The sequence below is a fragment of the Rhineura floridana genome, chromosome 1 (assembly GCF_030035675.1).
Source record: "Rhineura floridana isolate rRhiFlo1 chromosome 1, rRhiFlo1.hap2, whole genome shotgun sequence".
Classification (NCBI taxonomy): Eukaryota; Metazoa; Chordata; class Lepidosauria; order Squamata; family Rhineuridae; genus Rhineura; species Rhineura floridana.
The window spans coordinates 169690779-169712196 of record NC_084480.1 but is presented as its reverse complement, the minus strand read 5'-3'; the positions used below and the strand labels follow the sequence as shown (position 1 = coordinate 169712196).

General features: G+C 41.1%; 1 protein-coding gene across 4 annotated transcripts in view; it reads left to right on the top strand.

The window, feature by feature from the left end:
* FIRRM (FIGNL1 interacting regulator of recombination and mitosis) overlaps positions 1-21418 on the top strand; it is a 102671-nt gene that overhangs the window by 2279 nt on the left and 78974 nt on the right. The window contains exons 2-7 of one of the 4 annotated variants that reach the window (XM_061585374.1): positions 2141-2189; positions 3625-3713; positions 6530-6634; positions 12125-12265; positions 15749-15911; positions 16656-16740. In XM_061585374.1, coding sequence (XP_061441358.1) covers positions 2141-2189; positions 3625-3713; positions 6530-6634; positions 12125-12265; positions 15749-15911; positions 16656-16740 — 632 coding nt within the window. The remainder of the gene's footprint in view (positions 1-2140; positions 2190-3624; positions 3714-6529; positions 6635-12124; positions 12266-15748; positions 15912-16655; positions 16741-21418) is intronic. The other 3 variants (XM_061585344.1, XM_061585355.1, XM_061585365.1) reach the window with 3 other exon arrangements.

The window sequence follows — 21418 nt, the reverse complement described above, 5'->3', positions numbered from 1 at the left end:
AATGATGACTACTAATTTGGACAATAATGCTGGGAAAAACAGCAGGGAGTAGAAAAAGAGGAAGGCCAAACAAGAGATGGATTGATTCCATAAAGGAATCCACAGACCTGAACTTACAAGATCTGAACAGGGTGATTCATGACAGATGCTCTTGGAGGTCGTTGATTCATAGGGTCGCCATAAGTCGTAATCGACTTGAAGGGACATAACAACAACAAACTAATTTGGACAGCTTTACAAGGAGATTAGAAAAAATGTTTTAATTGATTTTAAAATTGTATTTTTATATTGTTGAAATCTAATCTGGAATCTCATGATGAAGGGTGGGCAAAAATCCAGTTAGTAATAATAAAATCAGGAGGATAAAGCTTTCAATGACTGCTAGGCATGACCTTAAGGTAATACCATCAGTATCAAAGGTGATATACCTCAGAATACCACTTGTTGGGGAACTCAAGTAGGGAGAGTGCTGCTGAAGTTTTCAAGTAATCCATAAGGGCAGCCCCACATACAGCATATTGCAATAATCCATTCTGGAAATTACTAGAGTATGGCCTACTGTGGCCATGTTATCTCTGTCCAAAAGGAGCAATAGTTGGTGAGCCAGCCATAGCTGGAAATAGGAACTCCTAGCCACTGAGGCTACCTGGGCCTCAAGTGACAATGTTGGATTCAGGAATATCCCCAAGCAACAAATCTGCTTCTTCCTACCTCCTAGACTCAAGAACTTGGAACACAGAACACCTCTGTCTTTTCAGGATTCAGTTTCAATTTGTGGCATTCATCCAACCCATCACTGGATCCAAACACCTGTCTAGCACCTCCCCTGCCTCCTTATTCAGAGGAAGAGAGAGATAAAGCTGACCACATTGCTACCTTCCAATGAGTGGGAGAGGAGTGGGGGGATTCTTACATCTGCTCCCTCTCCTAGAAGAATCCAGGTAACTACAGCTCTGTGAGGAGGTGGGGACTAGGGGTTGTTGTTATGTGCCTTCAAGTCGATTTCGACTTATGGCGACCCTGTGAATCAGTGACCTCCAATAGCATCTGTTATAAACCACCCTGTTCAGATCTTGTAAGTTCAGGCCTGTGGCTTCCTTTATGGAATCAATCCATCTCTTGCTTGGCCTTCCTCTTTTTCTACTCCCTTCAGTTTTCCCCAGCATTATTGTCTTCATTTCTATCTGCTAAGCCCCATTTCCCCACAGTTTCTAGTTCTTCCCTGCTTTTGCTTTTTCCAGTCTTCCCTGATTATCAGAACATTGTGTTTTGGTGTGTGATCAGTTTCTTCCTGTACTCCTGCGTAAAATCTCTCCAGTTCCTCTTCTGTGTTTGCCGTTGGAGCATAGACTTGGATGATGGTTATGTTAATAGGTTTCCCAATAAATCTCAATTTCTTGCTTGACAATTTCTAATTTTCCCTGGTTCATGCTGCTCACATTCCATGTTCCTATTGTGTATGTCGTACAGCTCCAGACTCCCCTTTTGCATCTGTGCACATCAGCCTCTGGGCTTCCATTCGGATTTCACCCAGTAGCGTCATTAGTCACTCTTACTTGTCCATTGTTCTTCCCCAGTAGGTCATTGAGTGCCATCTGACCTGGGGGGTCTCATCTTCCAGCACTATCTCGTGTTGCATTTTGGAGACTCTATTCATAGGGTTTTCATGGTAAGGTATTCAGAGGTAGTTTACCATTGCCTTCCTCTGAGTGTGGATGCATCTTAATCTGGTGTTTCAGCTTTGACCATTCCACCTTGGGTGACCCTGCTAGGAATCTTATTCTAGACTCCTGATGGCATTGCTCTCAGCTTCTTTGACACTCTCAAACCCCTCACCACATTAAGGTGTGCATCCTAGAGGAGGGGGGACTAGGGGTACCTATCAGAATTCTCAGCACTCTGACTAAACAACAATCATACTCTGGGGGAAACTGTGACAGATGGTATAAAACAAATTAAATGTATAGTGTAGTTGTGCACAATTTGAACACAATAAGAAACAGCCATTGGTGTGTAATATGAATTCAGCTAATTATCTCTGTCCCATAAAAATTCACAGTAGAATGGAAATTGATAAGACTTTAAAACTGTTCTGAGGTGTTCTTTAGTTGCAGATGTAAGTATGTGTTGTTTTCCTTAGTGTTTGCACTCTATGTATCAGACATCTGACAACTGGACTCAGCATATTTGTAAGTAAATGCTGTACAAACTTTAGTTATATTTACAGCGTGTACTAAAAGTACTTCTCTATTTGCGGTTATTGTACAATAATTCTCCTGCTATATATACGGGGTTTTTTCCTATCCATGCTGCATGATTATATGTTAATGAATATGGCAGAAGTCACATTTTTGTGGTGAACATACTAATTTGTAATATGAATGTAATATTTAGAAATTGTTAATCAATATGCAGCCTGGCCACAGCCACTTTGGTTGGCAAAACACATTGTGTTATGCTGTATGGTTGGGGCTTTTGCCCTACAAGGAAGGTCTGTTACTTGATACAATTGTGGTGCATCCTGCCATGGAACAGAGATACAGAGTTTTTGGGATTTGGCACAGTTTTTTTCCTAGCTGCCCACCACAATCCCTGTAGATGTTCTAAAACTCCTTGATATTCAGGTGCTTCTTCATTACCTTAGTATCCTTTCTCAGGCTATAAAGAAGTAATGTAGGAGATTTATGGCTATAGTTTCAGTACATAAGCAAGGCTTTTATACAAACAATTATTACTGTGGAGGAATGAGTGTGACTTCCCCCATTAGTACTATTTCTCTAGTCATTATGGAGCATTGACAATTTGATAATTTTCTGGGGCAAGAAGAGAGTGGTAAGGGAACTTGTTTGCTACATTTGCCTAAGTGCAGTCACACTTTAGTCCCATACAAATCTGTTTCACCTCCAAGAGAAGCTTCATACTTTTTTCTTTTTGAAGAGGTATATTAGAAGTGCACTCTTTAAAATATTATCCTACATGATTTCTGGTCATCCATATGTTAATTTTCTTTTAAGTCGAAAATAATAGTTTCATATATATTTGATGACATTTGTTGTAAAAAGCTGCAATAAGTTGTATTCAGAGTATTTACTAGTATATAACAGAGCAATCTATCTTGCTGGAGGCCAGCGGGAGCGCAGCTGGCAGAATCAGAGGTGGTGGAAGGGGCTGCCACATCCAGCTGCTGTTTGGAGGCCTCTGGGAGGGAAGGACACTGATTGCATTGGCAGGGCGCAGCAGAAGGAAACAAAATACATGTTTCTTTCTCCACCCCTTTTCCAGGCATACTGGCTGCCGGAACAGGGCTGCGGAAAGCAGCTGAACAGGACCTGGATGTAGTGTCAGTCCCTCCCTCAACACCCCCCAGAACGCCCCTTTTTGGGCCTTATGCTTGCTTCCGCCAGCTTCCTTATGCCAGGCTGGGCTTTTCCAGTGGATCCGTGACTGAGTCAGGTTTGGCTGGCTGCCCTGTGGCTGCGCCAGGAGCTGGGACCTAGCCAGCTCAGCCAGGAATCCACGATAGCCACTTCCCCTCAGCCTGTTGTATATACAAATTGGATTGTGCCCTTAGTCTTGTACTTTTTTTTTTTAAAAAAAGGTTTTCTTAAACTTATACATTCCCAGGTGTCTTAAGGATCCTAACAGAGAGATTTCTACCCCATATCAATGTTTCTGAGCTGGAGCAAGCATTTTTCTCGAAAATATTACCAAAGGTATGACACTATTATAAAGCAGCAAGTGTGGATTAAAAATTGCTGATTCTTAACTTTGGGCTGTTATAATTTGTGAGCTGTTCTTCCAGAAGAATGGCATTTTTTAAACTACAATTTAACTACTTGTTTTAATGGGAGCTTGACTAGACCCAGTGTCAGCGAACTGTTTGTTTTAACAGGGGAATTAACAAATACTAGGTTTTGCAACTGTTTCCTTCATTTTTATGGAGAAAATGGGAATACAAAATTGTTGGGAAATGATTTAGCAATTTTATAATAGTTTAGCACTGGCTTATGTTAGTTAACAAAAAACCCTCAACTTGCATTCTGATATAACTTTGGCTCTCAATAAAAATAAACTTCTGAATCTGGAAGTTTTGTTAACAAATGAAGAACAAAGGAATTATTCCCGCATCCAGAAATTGTTGTCGAAATAAAGGTGGAATTACACAAACCTTTCTCTGTTCTCAGTTGTCTGAGATGTGCAAGGCATAGTGAATTTGGATACTTATTGATTTGTTCTTTTATCTGCATTGGGATTTTGTCTCTTGAAATTCTTAAAAATATTTTGTTCACCTATTGCTGCCACGTGGTGGGACTTGCCACCTAGAAAGTGTTGACTATTGCCCTGTAAAAAGTCTTGTCTGAATGAGGTAGAACGAGATTAAAAAACCCTTTTTGCACACCAACATTGTAAAGTAAACAATACGATTACATTTAAATTTGTTTTATTATTTATATGAAGTATTTATATTTCAGGTGGTTTACATAAGATTATTAGAAGTGTAAATTTAAAAAGTTATAATAAAATGGAAAAGATCTTGTTTATTATTTTTTTTATAATAATTTTTTATTATTCAAATTTTTATAAAAACAAAAACAATACAACAAAAAAAATAAAAGAAAAAGAAAAACTTGACTTCCGATTTGTTACAGATCAGCTATAAGTATATAATATATATCAAACCTGTCTCCTAGAACATACGAAATTCACTTTTTTCCAAAGTCTATCTTAATTAATCGTCAAATCCCATTATCATCATTTCATTTTTTTCTTTCAACAAAAAGTCCAAAAGAGGCTTCCATTCCTTAAGAAATGTATCTGTCGTTTTTTCTCTAATAAGACATGTCAATTTGTCCATCTCAACTAAGTCCATTAATTTCAATAGCCATTCTTCCATTGTTGGTATCGATTCCATTTTCCACTTTTGTGCATATAGTAATCTTGCTGCCGTGATCATATATAATATTATTCTTCCATATTTCTTTTCCTTTTGTTTATCCATAAAACCCAATAAAAAAAATTCTGGTTTTGACTGAATATTTATCTTTAAGATTTTTTGCATCATCCTACCTATCTGTGCCCAAAATAATTTTGCCTGTTTACACAACCACCACATATGATAAAAAGATCCTTCTTGTTGTTTACATTTCCAACATACATTAGAAACATTACTGTACATTTTTGACAACTTTTCTGGAGTCATATACCAACGATACATCATTTTATAAAAATTTTCTTTAAGATTATAGCATAATGTAAATTTCAAACCTTTTTTCCACATATTTTCCCATTGATTGAAAAGATCTTGTTTAGAAGTTGTTATTGCTTCTCCCTCCCCTCAGGGCAAGATGGTTGTGCAGATTTCCTCTGTGGTTATAGGTTTGGGGTTTTTTTAGGGGGGCACTGTGAGAGCTGAATAGAGGCAATACCTCACGCTTCTTCACTCCTTCCATGACAAAATGGTCCTTCAGACACCTCTGTAGTGGCAGTTGGGGGAGGGAGGGGCCACTGAGAGCTGGAGGGTAGCACTATAGAAAGCATAAATTATTTAATAGCAAAGCATGTTAGAAGAAGATAATATCAAGTTATTTTAGCATTTTATGCTTCTAGCAAGCATCCTGTTTTAGAAGAATTATGTGTAAACTACAAGAATGTCCTGTGTCACTGCCTCTTACTTTGACAGCATTGGCGCAGGGCAGTAGCATGGCTGGGGTTGAATTTGCTCTGTTGGTGCACTTGCACTGTCCCAGTCTTCCCAGCACTCTGCACTCCACCATCCTTGTTAGTGCCAGTGATGCTGCTGCTCGGAGTTTGGCTCTGTGGCAGTGCCATACCGATCTGGCTACTCCTAGTAAAATATACTAATATAGTGTATCTGTACTAAGTACATGGTGTGGTATTCAGTGCTAGTTCTATTCAGAGTAGACCCACTGAAGTTAATAGATATGACTAACTTAGGTTCATTAATTTCAGTGGGTCTGCTCCGAGTAAAACCTATAAGAAACATATTGTGGAATCAGACAAAACTTGTATCTGGTCCAGCACTAACTGGGATCCAAAAGGTCTGTGTGTGGTGTCCTGCAGAGGTTCCTGAGCTTTTGATGCTTTATCCCCACTGTAGCTGCTCATGTCCCCGGAAAAGCTGCTTGCAAATGTCAGGGGAACCCTCCAGACCATAATCTGATGTAGTGAAATGGGGTGTAGCCAGAAAGAAAAACTGGAAGCCCCATGCAGGGTTCTTTGGATCTTGACTTTCATAAACCATGGCAGACCTGATGCCTCTGAAAGTTCTCTAGCATTGTTAATCAGATGTACATTATTTCTTTAAATGGAGATTCTGTATTTAACTGTCACATTGACTGATCACATTGTCCTCCCCGATTTTGTCTCCTACTTCTTAAAAGCCATTAGAGTTAACAATAATCCCATCATATGGCAATGCCCTACATTTTGGTTGCAGTTAATATACAGAACACCCATATTGGATTTTCTGCCAGTATTAGTTTAATTGCAATCTGTTTTGTTCTAACAGACAGTACAGTTATTTGATCTTTTGATATATGAAATATCCAATCAAGCCACAAGATTAACAAGCTGGAATGTAGAGTTATGTGAGACATTAAGAAACCATCTGCAGGTAAATCTAGTGGAATTAGTTCTCAAAACAGCAGTGTTATATATTTCCCCACATTGTTGGCAGTATTTTGGGACGGAGTATACCAGCATAAAAACTGTAAATTATTTGAAGATTTGTGAGTGCATGTCCTGGTTTGGTTCTAGTGTACAAAGTTTGTCTTGTGTTGAGCTAGATGATGCAGTTGGTTTAGGCTTGTTGGAGATACCTGGATCCCCATCAAATTGTAGTTTGTGGAATCAGTTTTAGTTGTTGTAGTCCAAGGATGTGGTCAGGACGCTTGTGGTGGTGAGATGGACTATGTGCCCTCTTGACCCTGTTCATCAAGAAGAAGGGAATCAACTGGATAGGTCCAGGGAGTGTTCAGTGCTTCTGTACATGAGGAAATTATGTCCACCACCTTGAAAGAGGCCATGGTGTGACCTCTCTTGAAGAGGTCCTCCCAGGCTCTAATGGTTTTAGAAAACTACTGTCAGTCTAATATTCCCTTCCTCAGAAAGGTGCTCAAGAGCCAGTCAGTTGTAGGTATGCCTGGAGGAAGCAGATTATCTAGATCAGCATTACCCAACCTTTTTCAACCCAATGCCCCTTTGCAAAATCTTTTTGTGCCCAACGCCCCCCTCAGATTAAGTATATGCCAATGCTTCCTATTCTTCCCTTAAAATATGAGTAATGCATAAAAGGTATTTTCAATTATTATTACTGATCATTTTTATCATGCTTTTTTATTGCACTTAGATTACACATTGAATTCTTAGTATGATTTGTTAATATACATACATAGTTACACGCAAGAAACAAATTGCAGATATAGGAGTTGTTATTTCACAAATCCTAAAAACATAAGCAAAAACTAATTAATCCCACACAGTATGAACCAATAGAATACATTGTGTTACTTAACAACAAACTCATTCAGTTTACCGGCATTGTTTCGTTAAACAAGTTCATTTAAACATCACAGAAACAATGGGTAGCGAGTGTGTCCCATTCCTGAAGAAAGCCAGCGAATAACTGACTGTCTGCGTCACCCGTTTGCACATGGCACTCATCCGTTGGAAGAATGCGCCCTCCACCAATACACCCAGCTTATCAAACACTCTCTCGTGATTGGTTCCAACATCCGTCAAGACAGCATTGGAACATTACCTAGTGCCAGGGCGTGGCTAATATCCCCATTCCTTGATATGACACTGGCTGCTATTCAGAATTTCTTTACTAAAGAGCACACACTATTTATAGTGTTATTTCCATGAATTGAGACTATTAAATACATTCTAACTGGGGACAAAACAGTTTAAAAATTAATGATTTGTGTATTAAATAAAATTAAACTTAAATACTTCAACTGTCGCATCAGACCGCCAAATATCAACACCCGCTAATGAACCCAAATGCCCCCCTAAAGTTTGTAGTCATGCCAATGCCCCCCTGAAAGGCTGTAATGCCCCCCAGGGAGGTGCTACTGCCCACAGTGGGAATTGCTGATCTAGATCCATTCCATTCTGATGTCAGATCTGGTTTTGGCATCAAAACAGCCTTGGTTGTCCTGATTGATGACTTTTATTGGGGGAGAGATAGGGGGAGTCCAACCCTGTTGGTTCTGCTTTACCTCTCAGCAGCTTTTGACACCGTTGACCAATAGGAGTTGGAGGTACTGTATTACAGTGGTTTCCCTCCTTGCTCCAAGAAAGTAGATTGTTGCTTGGTTCCATGGCCCTCAGGGGTTCATTCTGTCTCCTGTGCTATTTAAAATCTGTATGAAACCATTGGGACCTGTCATCTGGGGATTTGAAGCACAGTACCATCAATATGTGGATGATACGCAGCTCTAACGAGAGATTGGAGAGCTATGAAGGTATTGGACCAGTGTCTGCAACAGGGCTGTGGAGTTGGAGTCGTGGAGTCGGAGTCAGAGTCGGAAGCAATTTTGGGTGGAGTCGGAGTCGGTAGAAATGTACCAACTCCAGCTTCAAATTTTGATTGACAAATTTTTTAAAATATAAATTAAAAATGTCAAAAGAAGCTTCCCATGAAGTCAGCTGTAGTTGAGCATTTCATCATAACTCAAGATGGAAAACATTTTGTGTGTCAGTGTATGACACAGGACCCAGATGAAGACAAATGCTGTGATGCCAAGATCAGCGCATATTCAGGCAGTGCTAAAAATGCTCCTATGAGAGCTTCCAATTTAAAAAGACATTTACAGCCCTTTCCAGGGCTGTGGCGTTGGAAGCAATTTTGGGTGGAGTCGGAGTCGGACAGTAGTAAAATAGAGGAGTCAGAGTCGAAGGTTTGGCGTACTGACTCCACAGCCCTGGTCTGCAAGCAGTGATGGAATGGATGGGGGTCAGTAAACTGAGGCTGAATCCTGATAAGATGAAGGTGCTGTGGGTGGGCAGTTCCTGTGTCTGGGTATTAGGTGTATGGCCTGTTCTGAGAGGGATTGCACTCCCCTCAAGGAACAGGTTTGTAGTCTGGATGTATTTCTGGATTCCAACTTGTCACTGAAGTCTCAAGTGACTTCTGTGGCCTATCCCTAGTTTAGGCTGATTCTCCAGCTATGACTGTTCCTGTACTGGGATAGCCTGACTTCAGTTGTCCATGCCCTAGTAACCTCCCGTCTGCAGTACTGTAATGTGCTGTATGTGCGGTTGCCCTTGAAGATGGCCTAGAAGCTGCAGGTAGTGCAGAATGCAGCTGTTAGGCTGGTAAGGGGGGCAGGACGATGGCACCATGTGTCACCAGTCCAGAAAGCGTCGCAGTGGCTGCCAGTGAGTTACTGGGGTATTAGTACTAGCATACAAAGCCCTAAAGGGCTTGGGGCCCAAGTATATAAAAGAACACCTTCCCTAATATCAGCTATCTTCGGCCTTGCAGTTGGAAGGTAAGGCCTGGGGGCTTCCACGTTGGTGTTGATCCATAACAGGATTCTCAGTGGTATTTGTGGAATGCCCTCCCTAGTGTCTGTTTCCCTCATGATTGACTTTCAGGATGACTTTTAAAATGTTTAGCATCTGATGGCTAAAATATACTGTCCCTGGCAACTGTGAGATCATTGGCTGAGAAAATGTGATTTTTTAAAACTGTCTTAGAATGTTTTTAAAAATATTATTATGCTTGCCTCCCTGGGCTCCTTTGAGAGAAAGAGTGGGATATAAATTGAATACATAATTAATAAATATTTCCCTTTGTAAAGGGATCTTGTCTGTCTACACATAACATATTACTTTGAGAACAAAGGAATTATTTGCATGACAGCAAATTGAAGTATGTTTCTTCCAGATCAGGGGTTTCCTAATTGTGGTACATGGACCACCAGTCTGCAAAGTTCATCCAGGTGGTCCATGACATGCCTGTTGATTTGTGCTTGAAGATGGGAGATAGCACATCAGTTGCATTAAAGATTCATATTGATTTTTAATTTATTTTAATTGCTTTTATTTCTTATATTTTATTGTATTACAATAAAATTAAAGTTAGCTGTCTGTGGAATGCAATAAAACAATAAAATATAATTAAACATTATATAGCATCTAGTGCAGCTACAATATTACAATTGCTACCATGGGCAAAAAAATAAATAAATCATTAAGTGGTCCATGAAGACTCTTAGCAATTTTCAAGTGGACTGTGATGGGAAAAAGTTTGGGCACCACTGCTCTATATGTTTATGGACAGGTTGGTACTGATTTGAACCATATGTTATTTGCCAAGGATGTGTTGTTAATATGCATTTGACTTGTCACTGCCCATTCTCATCCATGCTGACCATACTGGGGGAGCCATGTGTACTGTCATATTTGAAATAATTAGTTATTGCTAAATTTGGGGAAGAAAAAATGCATTGTGTCACATTTGGAAAAGGCATCATAGGTAAGGTGCCACTATTTACTGTGCTATAGACTAATTTACCTGGCCAGGACCATCCCAAAGGGGAAGCTGAATCAGGGCATTTAGTTATTTATTTAACAACATTTATATATTGCTTGATTGTAATAGAATTTCTAAGCAGTTTACAAAATAAATTACATTTTTCAATAAAAGGCAGTTAAAAGCAGGTATTTAAGAGCATTCAAAAGATAATTAAAATCAGTAGCAAGCTCAAAAGGATCTAAAAACATGTTATTGCCCGCACATCTGATATTGGCAACCATGGCCAGCAGCCGTGCTGCCTCCTTCCTGCCTAGCAAAGCTCTCCACCTCCTCCTTTCATAGATAAAACCAGGGAGGGTGCAGGACTTCAACTCCACTAAAGCAGAAGCAAAAGAAAAAAATTAAGCCAGGAGAAAGGGGTGGGCAGCTAATTGCTGCTGCTGCTGCTGTTGCTGCTGCTGCTAAAGTGTCAAGAAAATATCAAAAAGTAAGCTGGGGGAGGAGGAGCGGCCACCAACATCACCATTGACATGTAGAGAAGGAGGAATGTGAGAGTCAGGTGGGAGATGAAAGCTATTGGGGGGGGCATTTTGATCTCTTGTCATAGCCAGTTGCTTGCTGAGCTTAAGATAGATCAGGTTTTCCCACATCATCACAACAGTTTGAAAAACTGGGGTTGCAGTGGCAGGCAAGAAGCCAATTTGCACTCTCTTCAGCACAATACTTTACGAAATAGATAAGCTTCGCTAAAGCTTTTGATTTGTGTTGAAATTTTGTTTAGATAACCTCCACTTATGCTTTTTCATACATACAGTAGGCCCCCACTTTTCAGCATTCTGCTAATAAGGCAGCTAAAATTAGAGTTAAGGCCCCACTCATAAGGTGCTTGTTCTGCTTTTACGGCATTTTTCGGGTGTTGGGCGCCATTTTATTGAAGGAGTTCCGCTTTTTGGCGGGGTTTGCTTTTAAGCGGAGGTCTGGAACATAACCTGCCGTATGAGTGGGGCCCTACTGTACAGTATTTTTTCATGCTGCCAGCATGCTGTAATCACATGATGGCAGCCTTCCAAATGCTGCTGTGTCATGGCAGTGGTGGTAGGCTGGCAAGTGGGTGAGGGAGGCACACTGGGGGTGGGGGTGGTAGCAGTGGGGAGAGGGAGGGGGCAAGACGTGAGCGGGTAGGGTGGGTGAGGGGGGCTGGCCAGGGAAGGTGGCCAGAAAGGCAGGAAGACGGTGACAGTCACAACTGGCTGGGGCAGTTCCTCAGCAAGAGTCCTGCTCATCTGTTGTTGGTGCCATCACCTACCTCACCAATGGAGAAGGAGGGAAGTGGCAGGGGAGCAGGACAGTTGCTGAATGCCTACCCCGTCTGTCCTTCCTGTGTGACTCTTCCTCCTGCTTCCCTCACAGAAGAAGGTGGGGTGGGAGGTGGCTTGGCGACCTGAGGAAAGGGCGGGGGAAAGGCGGCTTGGCAACTTGAGGGAGGGGTGAAAGGTTGCCTGGGGGCCTTGGGGGGGTTGGTGAGGCAGAGGGGTGCCTGGGATTCCCTTTTCTGGGGTAGGTGGTGGGGATGGGGTGGAAGCCCCTTCTATTAATAATACTTTTTTTTTCTTACAGAGTCTGGTACATGTGTTGGAAGCATTAACAGGGTGTGTGCGACACATATGTACTACACAGGATATTGTGCCCTTAGAACATGTCTACAGTCTTCCCTCTTGCGTTCTTCATGTGGTTAAGAACACATTTGTACACTGCAAGGTGAGCTTCATAGTTTACTAAGCCTGTAATATTCATGATTTCATAGATAAGAAACAGTTGCAAGCTGCTGCTTCTTTTTTAAAAAGCTATTGAAATGCTGGAGTTTGATTTCGAATAGTATTGCAGACTTTACCTGTTCTTCGGTTGTCAGAAGTTTTTCAAGACAAATTAGGTGCTTGTTCAGACCTGCATTCTCACTGGATTCTGAGACCTGTAACTGATTGTGAAACTTCAGTGTCATGGGTATCTCAGTGTTAAACAAGGTTATTGGAGGATTTGTAACTTTACTGCAAGATTGGTGCAAACAATTTCCAGTGTTGGTCTGTTTGTATTAAAATCAATATTGAGAAAGCTTGAGTACAGTTCAATAAATATTATCCTGATACTTGCTATTTCTCTAGGATAATTTCCCGAAAGGTGGCTATGTTAGTCTATTGCAGGAAAAACAACAAGGAGTCTTGTGGCACTTTATGGACACAAAAGTGTCTGTCCATAATACCTGTTAGCCTGTAAGGGGTCCCAATACGCTTTGTTATTTTGTCTGGGATAAGTTCTGGACTACATCTCCCATGCTATGTAGTGACATTTTGTACTTAGTGTTTAGCAGCTACAGATTATAAACAGAAATTACCTAGGTTATGCATTAGTTGAAAATATACTTTTGACACCTACTGCTGATGTGTGTATTTATTTAACTTGCATACTGTTTTATATTTCAAGAAATCTCAAAGCGGTTTACATTTCAATAAAAAGCAATATAAATTCCACATTCAGTGCAGCTGCTAATAATAATAGCCCACATTTTAAGTTATATATTGAGTAATAAATCTCTAAACATGTACATGAGTAAAACAAAAAGAAATCATATGCAGTTTATTTATTTATTTATTAGTCGCCCATCTGGCTGGTTATCCAGCCACTCTGGGCGACGTACAAAATAAATATACAAATACATTAGACACTGAAAATCTAAAAACAATGAAGATAAAACCTGGCGCACCCCAAAAGCCTGCCTGAAGAGCCTGGTCTTCAAGGCCTGGCAGAAGCTCATCATAGAAGGGGCATGGCGGAGATCATTTGGGAGGGAGTTCCACAGGGTGGGAGCCACAACTGAAAAAGCCCTCTCCCTAGTCCTCACCAGACTGGCTGTTTTAACTGGTGGGATGGAGAGAAGGTCTTTTGAGGCTGATCTTGTTGGGCTGCATAGCTAATGATGCTGGAGGCGCTCCTTCAGATAGACTGGGCCGAAACTGTGTAGAGATTTAAAGGTCAAAACCAACACCTTGAATTGGCCCCGGCAAGCAACTGGTAACCAGTGCAACTCTTTCAGCACTGGAGTGATGTGATCTCACCGGCGGCTGCTTTTAATCAGGCGCGCCGCTGCATTCTGTACCAGTTGCAGCTTCCGGACCGTTTTCAAGGATAGCCCCACATAGAGCGCATTACAGTAGTCTAGGCAAGAGGAGACCAGAGCGTGTACCACCGATGGGAGCAGAAGATTGGGAAGGTAGGGGCGTAGCCTCCGTATCAGATTTAGTTGATACAGCGCCACCCGGCTCACAGCCGAAACCTGAGCTTCCATGGACAGTTGGGAGTCAAGAATGAGCCCCAGGCTGCAGACCTGGTCTCTCAGGGGCATTTGTACCCCATTGAGCACCAGGTCCAAATCCCCCAACCTTCCTTTGTCTGCCACGAACAGTACCTTGCTTTTGTCAGGTTTCAGTTTCAGCTTATTCCTTCCCATCCAGCCACTCACCGACTCCAGGCACTTGGACAGGGTTTTTACAGCCACTCTCAGTGAAGATTTAAATGAGAGATAGAGCTGCGTGTCATCCGCATATTGGTGACATTGCAGCCCAAATCTCCTGATGATAGCCCCCAGCGGCTTTATATAGATGTTAAACAGCAACGGGGAGAGGATGGAACCCTTTGGCACCCCACAAATGAGAGGCCAAGGGTCTGAAACCTCATCCCCCAATGCCACTCTCTGGTGCCTACCAGAGAGGAAGGAATGGAACAACCGCAGTACAGTGCCCCCTATGCCTAACCTCTCCAGGCGGTCCAGAAGGATACCGTGGTCAATGGTATCAAACGCTGTTGAGAGATCCAGGAGGACGAGGAAGGTGCATTCACCCCTATCCAACGCTTTCCTCATATCATCCACCAAGGCAACCAAGGCTGTTTCAGTCCCATGTCCAGGCCTGAAGCCCGACTGAAATGGATCCAGATAATCCGCTTCCTCCGAATGTGCTTGCAACTGCTTCGCCACCACCCGCTCAACTGCCTTGCCCAAAACAGAAGTACACCAATATACAGTAACAGGATATAACATAATTACAATATTTATCTAAAACTTCACATGAATGTTACTAAAAATCATTCTCGCCCCTAATAGTGGCCCCCACCCTGTGGAACTCTCTCCCAAATTATCTCTGCCATGCCCCTTCTATGATGAGCTTCCGCCGGGCCTTGAAAACCTGGCTCTTCAGGCAGGCTTTTGGGGTGGGTTAGGTTTTTACGGTTATGGTTTTAAATTTTAACGTTTTAATGTATTGTTTTTTATCTTGTACGTCGCCCAGAGTGGCTGGACAACCAGCCAGATGGGTGACTAATAAATTTAATAAATAAATTTAATAAATAAATAATAATGCAGATTAGAAATTCAAGAAACACACTGATAGTTGTCTTACATTATATTTTTAACATGTCTGTAAACCACTTGGGGCGGTACTTTGAATAAAAAAGTCTATTCTGTCCCATTTTTGTTGTAGGCAACCAACTCTCTATCAGCAAATTGACCTGCTCCATTGTGATATTCTGTTGGCCAGCATCTCATGCTCAGGCTGCTTGCTCTCAGTTGAAAGCCACAGGACAAGAGCCCTTTGCTCTTGCCCTTCAACTTGAGGCCTTGCCAGGTGATGACTCTAATACAAATTATAGTAAATTAGCAGAGTTTAGCTTGGCGTAGCTTGCTCAGCGCTCTGTGCTGCGTAGGTATGATTTTACCTGAGAAACCGAGCTTTTACCTTGCTTTAATCAGACTTAGACTTGATTTCAAAATAAGAAAAGACTACTTTATTAATAGAAATACATACTGGATAGCAAGAGTGCTACTTCTGCCTAGCTATCTAAGTTCGAGGTTGAAGTACCTGGGCATTGCCCCTCATACTAGAGGAGAGGAGACAAAGAGAACATGGCTCTTTCTCCTCCAGTGGTCTGCAAAGAAGAGAAAACAGGATGGTGAGTCAGAGATGTGAATAGCTCTGAGGGAGCTATCACGGAAGGAATAAGCATAGGTCAGTGGCAGCCTAGCTATCTAGGAAGACTATCTTTCTATCTCTCTCCCCATGCAAAGATGACCAAATGGGAGTTGCTCTTGTCACCCTTCTGTTTAAATACAATACCTGTGGAGGAGGGAGGGGAAGGAAGCAATCTTCAGTTAATAATGTGTTCATTTTCTCTCCAATTTTAATTATTTTGCAGAATAGTGAATCATTGTACAGTGAGTGCCTCCACTTGTTTTCTGATTTACTCCAGTCTCTGTTTAAGGAGGCCTACACTTTGCAAAAGCAGTTTATGGAGCTGCTTGAGATGGTATCTGTGAACTCCTGTGCAGCTGAAGACAGTATAGCAGTTATAGTATCAGGTGTGTATACAAAGTATGCAGTTTAAAGAGAGCACTGATGCTAGGCACTAAGTCTTCAAAATGTATAAGCTGCTACCATGTACTTACAGCTGGTATAGCACAGTGGGGAGAAGAGCCTGGCTGGGAGTCCAGAGTCTGTGAGTTCAAATCCCCGCTTGTGTCTCCTGGGTGTAAAGGGCCAGCTAAAGATTACCCCACAGTGAGTGGCTCAGGGGTTACGTGCCCTGCCACCTGTGCAGCCTTGGGAAAGCTGCATAGTCCCAAGGAGCCCAGTTGTCCCTCAGCTGGCAGTTGTCGACAATGAAGGGGCTGTCTTGTGCAGCTGTGGCAATGTGAGCAGGCCCTAGCCAGCTGGGGAGACTAGCCTCAGAGGGAGTCAATGGTAAACCCCCTCTGAATACCACTTACCATGAAAACCCTATTCATAGGGTCGCCATAAGTTGGGATCGACTTGAAGGCGGTCCATTTCCATTTACCATGTACCTATTCCCTTTTGTGGAAGTTGATGTTCCTCATCAGTCCAAAGCCTATAAGTATTATGCCAGGGTTTATGGATAAACCACATCCCAAATTTAGTACCATGTACCTAAATGTGACATGAAAGTAATTAAAAGTTCATCCATTACTGAAATACTATGGTGAACACAGGGAAATGCTCTTCAGTGTATTGATTACAGCGAGTAATGTTTGCTGTGTTAGATGCTGAACTTTCCTTGCATTTCCTTTTTGTGCTTTGCTCTGCAGCAGTTCATATTTTGCTGGAGATCTGTTCTGCTATTTCCAGCATAGACCATGCCTTTCATGCAAACACATGGAAGTTCATAATCAGGTATGTTTTCATGCTATTACCATTATCTGTTATATAATTCAAAAGATTACAAGAGCTCTGCATTGAATTATGATATTGAGGATTCTCTAATATCCAGTTTACTAAAGAGTTTATCCAGCTTGTTACACATAATATAGACTCAACTGACACCACTCCCTCCCTCACACAAAATACTCTGGGGAAATAGTTTTTATTGGTTTTGATCTATTGGTTCTATCTTTTTAGTTTCACATTGGTTGGTATGGGTTTGTAGTAAATGGTTATAAAGCCCCAAAATACATCCTTTACAATCTGTATTGGAGTATCCAGACTCAGATCATAGCTTTAAAACCTGAGAAGGAATAACCTATTTAGATCTAAAGATTTTGAATGGGTACTCTCAAATAAGATGACATATGCATTTTGAAAATCCACATTGGTTTTAGATAGGACCATTATAGTCCTGTCCCCGTATTGAAATTTCTGTTCTGATTTGTCTAACCAATAAAACCACCTAGCATACATATAAGAGAATCAGAAAACTTAATTAGACATCACCATAGTCTGGAACAGATTTTCTAGATGCCATCCAGGGACTGGATTATTAGAGTATTTGACAACAAGCAATTTGTTAAGGGAGACAGATTTCAAAGACTGAAAAGCATAGCCTATGTTTGTATATCTAGAATATACAAATTGCTGTTGAACAGTGATAGTGAGCTTGAGCAAGTGAAATACTACATGGTTATATGAGCACAAGATGTTGGTTGTAATTATCTCCATGGAGGTCTGGGACAAATTCTGGAATAAAACCCATACGTTCTCATGAAATATGAACAATAAGGGAAACTGTTTTAAAGTAATGTTGAGATAGTATCTAACTCCAGTGCTGATCAATAAAATTAATAAGAACTATCCAAAAACATGAAGGAGGTGTAGGAAAGAATCAGGTGACATCATATGTGGTGGAAATGCTGTATAATCCAGAAATTCTGTGTGAAATCTACAAATTTAATATTTGACGTATTGGGATATGAATGGATAAAAAAACATGGAAATATAAACCCAACTTCCTAAGATGAACAACAATACAAAATTGGGTTTGTATGTCTGTGTGTGTGTGTTTTGTGCCTTCAAGTCGGTTACGACTTATGGCAATCCTATGAATCAGCGCCCTCCAATAGCATTTGTTATAAACCACCCTGTTCAGATCTTGTAAATTCTGGTCTGTGGCTTCCTTTATGGAATCAATCCATCTCTTGTTTAGTCTTCCTCTTTTTCTACTCCCTTTTGTTTCTCCCAGCATTATTGTCTTTTCTAGTGAATCATGTCTTCTCATTATGTGTCCAAAGTAGGATAACCACAGTTTCATCATTTTAGCTTCTAGTGATAGTTCTAGTTTTATTTGTTCTAACACCCAATTATTTGTCTTTTTCACAGTCCATGGTATCTGCAAAGGTCTCTAACATCACATTTCAAATAAGTTGATTTTTCTCTTACCCACTTTTTTCACTGTCCAACTTTCACATCCATACATAGAGATCGGGAATACCATGGTCTGAATTACCCTGACTTTGGTGTTCCTTTTTTTATTTGAGGACTCTTTCTAGTTCTCTCATAGCTGCCCTCCCCAGTCCTAGCCTTCTTCTGATTTCTTGACTATTGTCTCCATTTTGGTTAATGACTGTGCCAAGGTATTGATAATCCTTGACAAGTTCAGTGTCCTCATTGTTGACTTTAAAGTTACATAAATCTGCTGTTGTCATTACTTTAGTCTTTTTGACGTTCAGCTGTAGTCCTGGTTTTGTGCTTTCCTCTTTAACTTTCATCAGCATTTGTTTCAGATCATTACTGGTTTCTGCTAGTATTATGTTAACGTCTGCATATCTTAAATTATTGATATTTTTCCCTCCAATTTTCACGCTTCTTTCATCTTGGTTCAATCCCGCTCTCCGTATATGTTCTGCATATAGATTAAACAAATAGAGTGATAAAATACACCCCTGTCTCACACCCTTTATAATGGGGAAACACTGGGTTTCTCCATATTCTGTCCTTACAGTAGCCTCTTGTCCAGAGTATAGGTTGCACATCAGGACAATCAGACGTTGTGGCACCCCCATTTCTTTTAAAGCATTCCAAAGTTTTTCATGATCTACACAATCAAAGGCTTTGCTGTAATCTGTAAAGCACAGGTTGATTTTCTTCTGAAATTCCTTGGTCTGTTTCATTATCCAACATATGTTTGCGATATGATCTCTGGTGCCTCTTTCCTTTCTAAATCCAGCTTGAACATCTGGCATTTCTCACTCCATATATGGTAAGAGCCTTTGTGGTAGAATCTTGAGCATTACTTTACTTGCATGGGATATTAAGGCAATAGTTTGATAATTACTGTATTCCCCGGGATCCCCTTTCTTTGGAATTGGGATGTATATTGAATGCTTCCAGTCTGCGGGCCATTGTTTTATTTATGTCTAACCCTATAAAATACAATACGAAAATTAATTATTAGAAAACAGTTTCCAACTTTAATTTCCTGAGAAAAAATTGTGTATATATAATAAGATACAAAACCCCAAAAATATATCAATGAATAGAATACCTGAAATCTCATTATTATGAGGAATACCTAATCGCTTTGAACGAGTTCAAAGGAATACCTAATCACTTTGAACGAGTTCAAATCTCCAGGGCCCGATAAACTGCATCCTAGAGTATTGAAGGAACTGGCTGAAGAACTCTGAGAACCGCTGTATATTATCTTTGCGAAATCATGGAGGACCAGTGAAGTGCCGGATGACTGGAGGAGAGCTAATATTGTCCCTATCTTCAAAAAGGGCAAGAAGGAAGAACCGGGGAACTACAGACCAGTCAGCCTAACATCAATCCCTGGAAAAATTCTGGAACAGATTATAAAGCAGTCAATCTGTAAGCACCTTGAAAGCAATGCTAGGTGCCAACATGGATTTATGAAGAACAAATCGTGCCAAACTAATCTCATCTCATTTTTTGACCGGGTAGCCTCCCTTGTAGACTGTGGGAATGCTGTGGACTTAATATATCTCGACTTTAGCAAAGCTTTTGACAAAGTGCCCCATGGTATTCTGATTAGCAAGCTAGCTAAATGTGGGCTGGATGAAACAACTATCAGATGAATCCACAATTGGCTCCAGAATCGTACTCAAAGAGTGCTTATCCATGGTTCCTTCTCAAACTGGGCAGAAGTAACGAGTGGGGTACCACGGGGATCGGTCCTGGGCCCAGTGCTCTTTAACATTTTTATTAACAACTTGGATGAGGCGGTGCAAAGCATGCTTATCAAATATAATACAAAGTTGGGGGGGCATAGCTAATACCGTGGAAGACAGAAAGAAAATTCAAAGGGACGTTGATAAGCTGGAGCATTGGGCTGAAAACAACAGAATGAAATTCAACAGGGATAAATGCAAAGTTCTTCACTTAGGAAAAAGAAACCAAATGCACAGTTATAAGATGGGGAATACTTGGCTCAGCAATACAACATGTGAGAAGGATCTTGGAATTGTCATTGATCACAAGCTGAATATGAACCAACAGTGTGATGTGGCTGCAAAAAAGGCAAATGCTATATTAGGCTGCATTAACAGAAGTATAGTTTCCAAATTGCGTGAAGTACTAGTTCCCCTCTATTCAGCACTGGTTAGGCCTCATGTTGAATACTGCATCCAGTTCTGGTCTCTGCACTTCAAGAAGGATGCAGACAAACAGAGGAGGGCAGCAAAGATGATCAGGGGACTGGAAACCAAGCCCTATGAGGAGAGACTGAAAGAACTGGGCATGTTTAGCCTGGATAATAGAAGACTGAGGGGAGATATGACAGCACTCTTCAAGTACGTGAAAGGTTACTGTGATGTTCCTGTAGGTTAAGCATCTGTAAATATGGTAAGTGCGGGTCTATTAGGTGATGTATGGTAATTGACTGAGAGAGAAAGGGGGAGTACATGGGTGAGAAGCTGAAGTATGCTGGATGATGATTGGCTGAGTGGCTGGCTGGCTGAAGGTATAAATGGAGGTTTGTGAGTGATGGGGGAGAAGTTGTTGAGTTGGTTGGAGTGAGGTCGTTTGGTGAGGGTTGGTTGGCACAGGATTTGTTTATGTATCTGAGAAAAGAAGACTGAGGGGAGATATGATAGCACTCTTCAAGTACATGAAAGGTTATCACATAGAGGAGGGCCGGGATCTCTTCTCGGTCGTCCCAGAGTGCAGGACACGGAATAATGGGCTCAAGTTGCAGGAAGCCAGATTTCGACTGGACATCAGGAAAAACTTTCTAACTGTTAGAGCCATACGACAATGGAACCAATTACCTAGAGAGGTAGTGAGCTCTCCGACACCGGAGGCATTCAAGAAGCAGCTGGACAGCCATCTGTCGGGAATGCTTTGATTTGGATTCCTGCATTGAGCAGGGGGTTGGACCCGATGGCCTTGTAGGCCCCTTCCAACTCTTCTATTCTATGATTCTATAAGCATAGATATGTAATTATATCCAAATACCAGCTGATATAGCCAGCTCTAGTGTGACAACCCAAGACATATAACAAACAGTTATACTGTAGACCAAACACGTTTCTACCCGAGAAAACGACTTTTCTTTGTTGGTCAATACAGATATATGATTCAAAGTTGTCACAATATGAACAGTATGCTGTTGTCTATT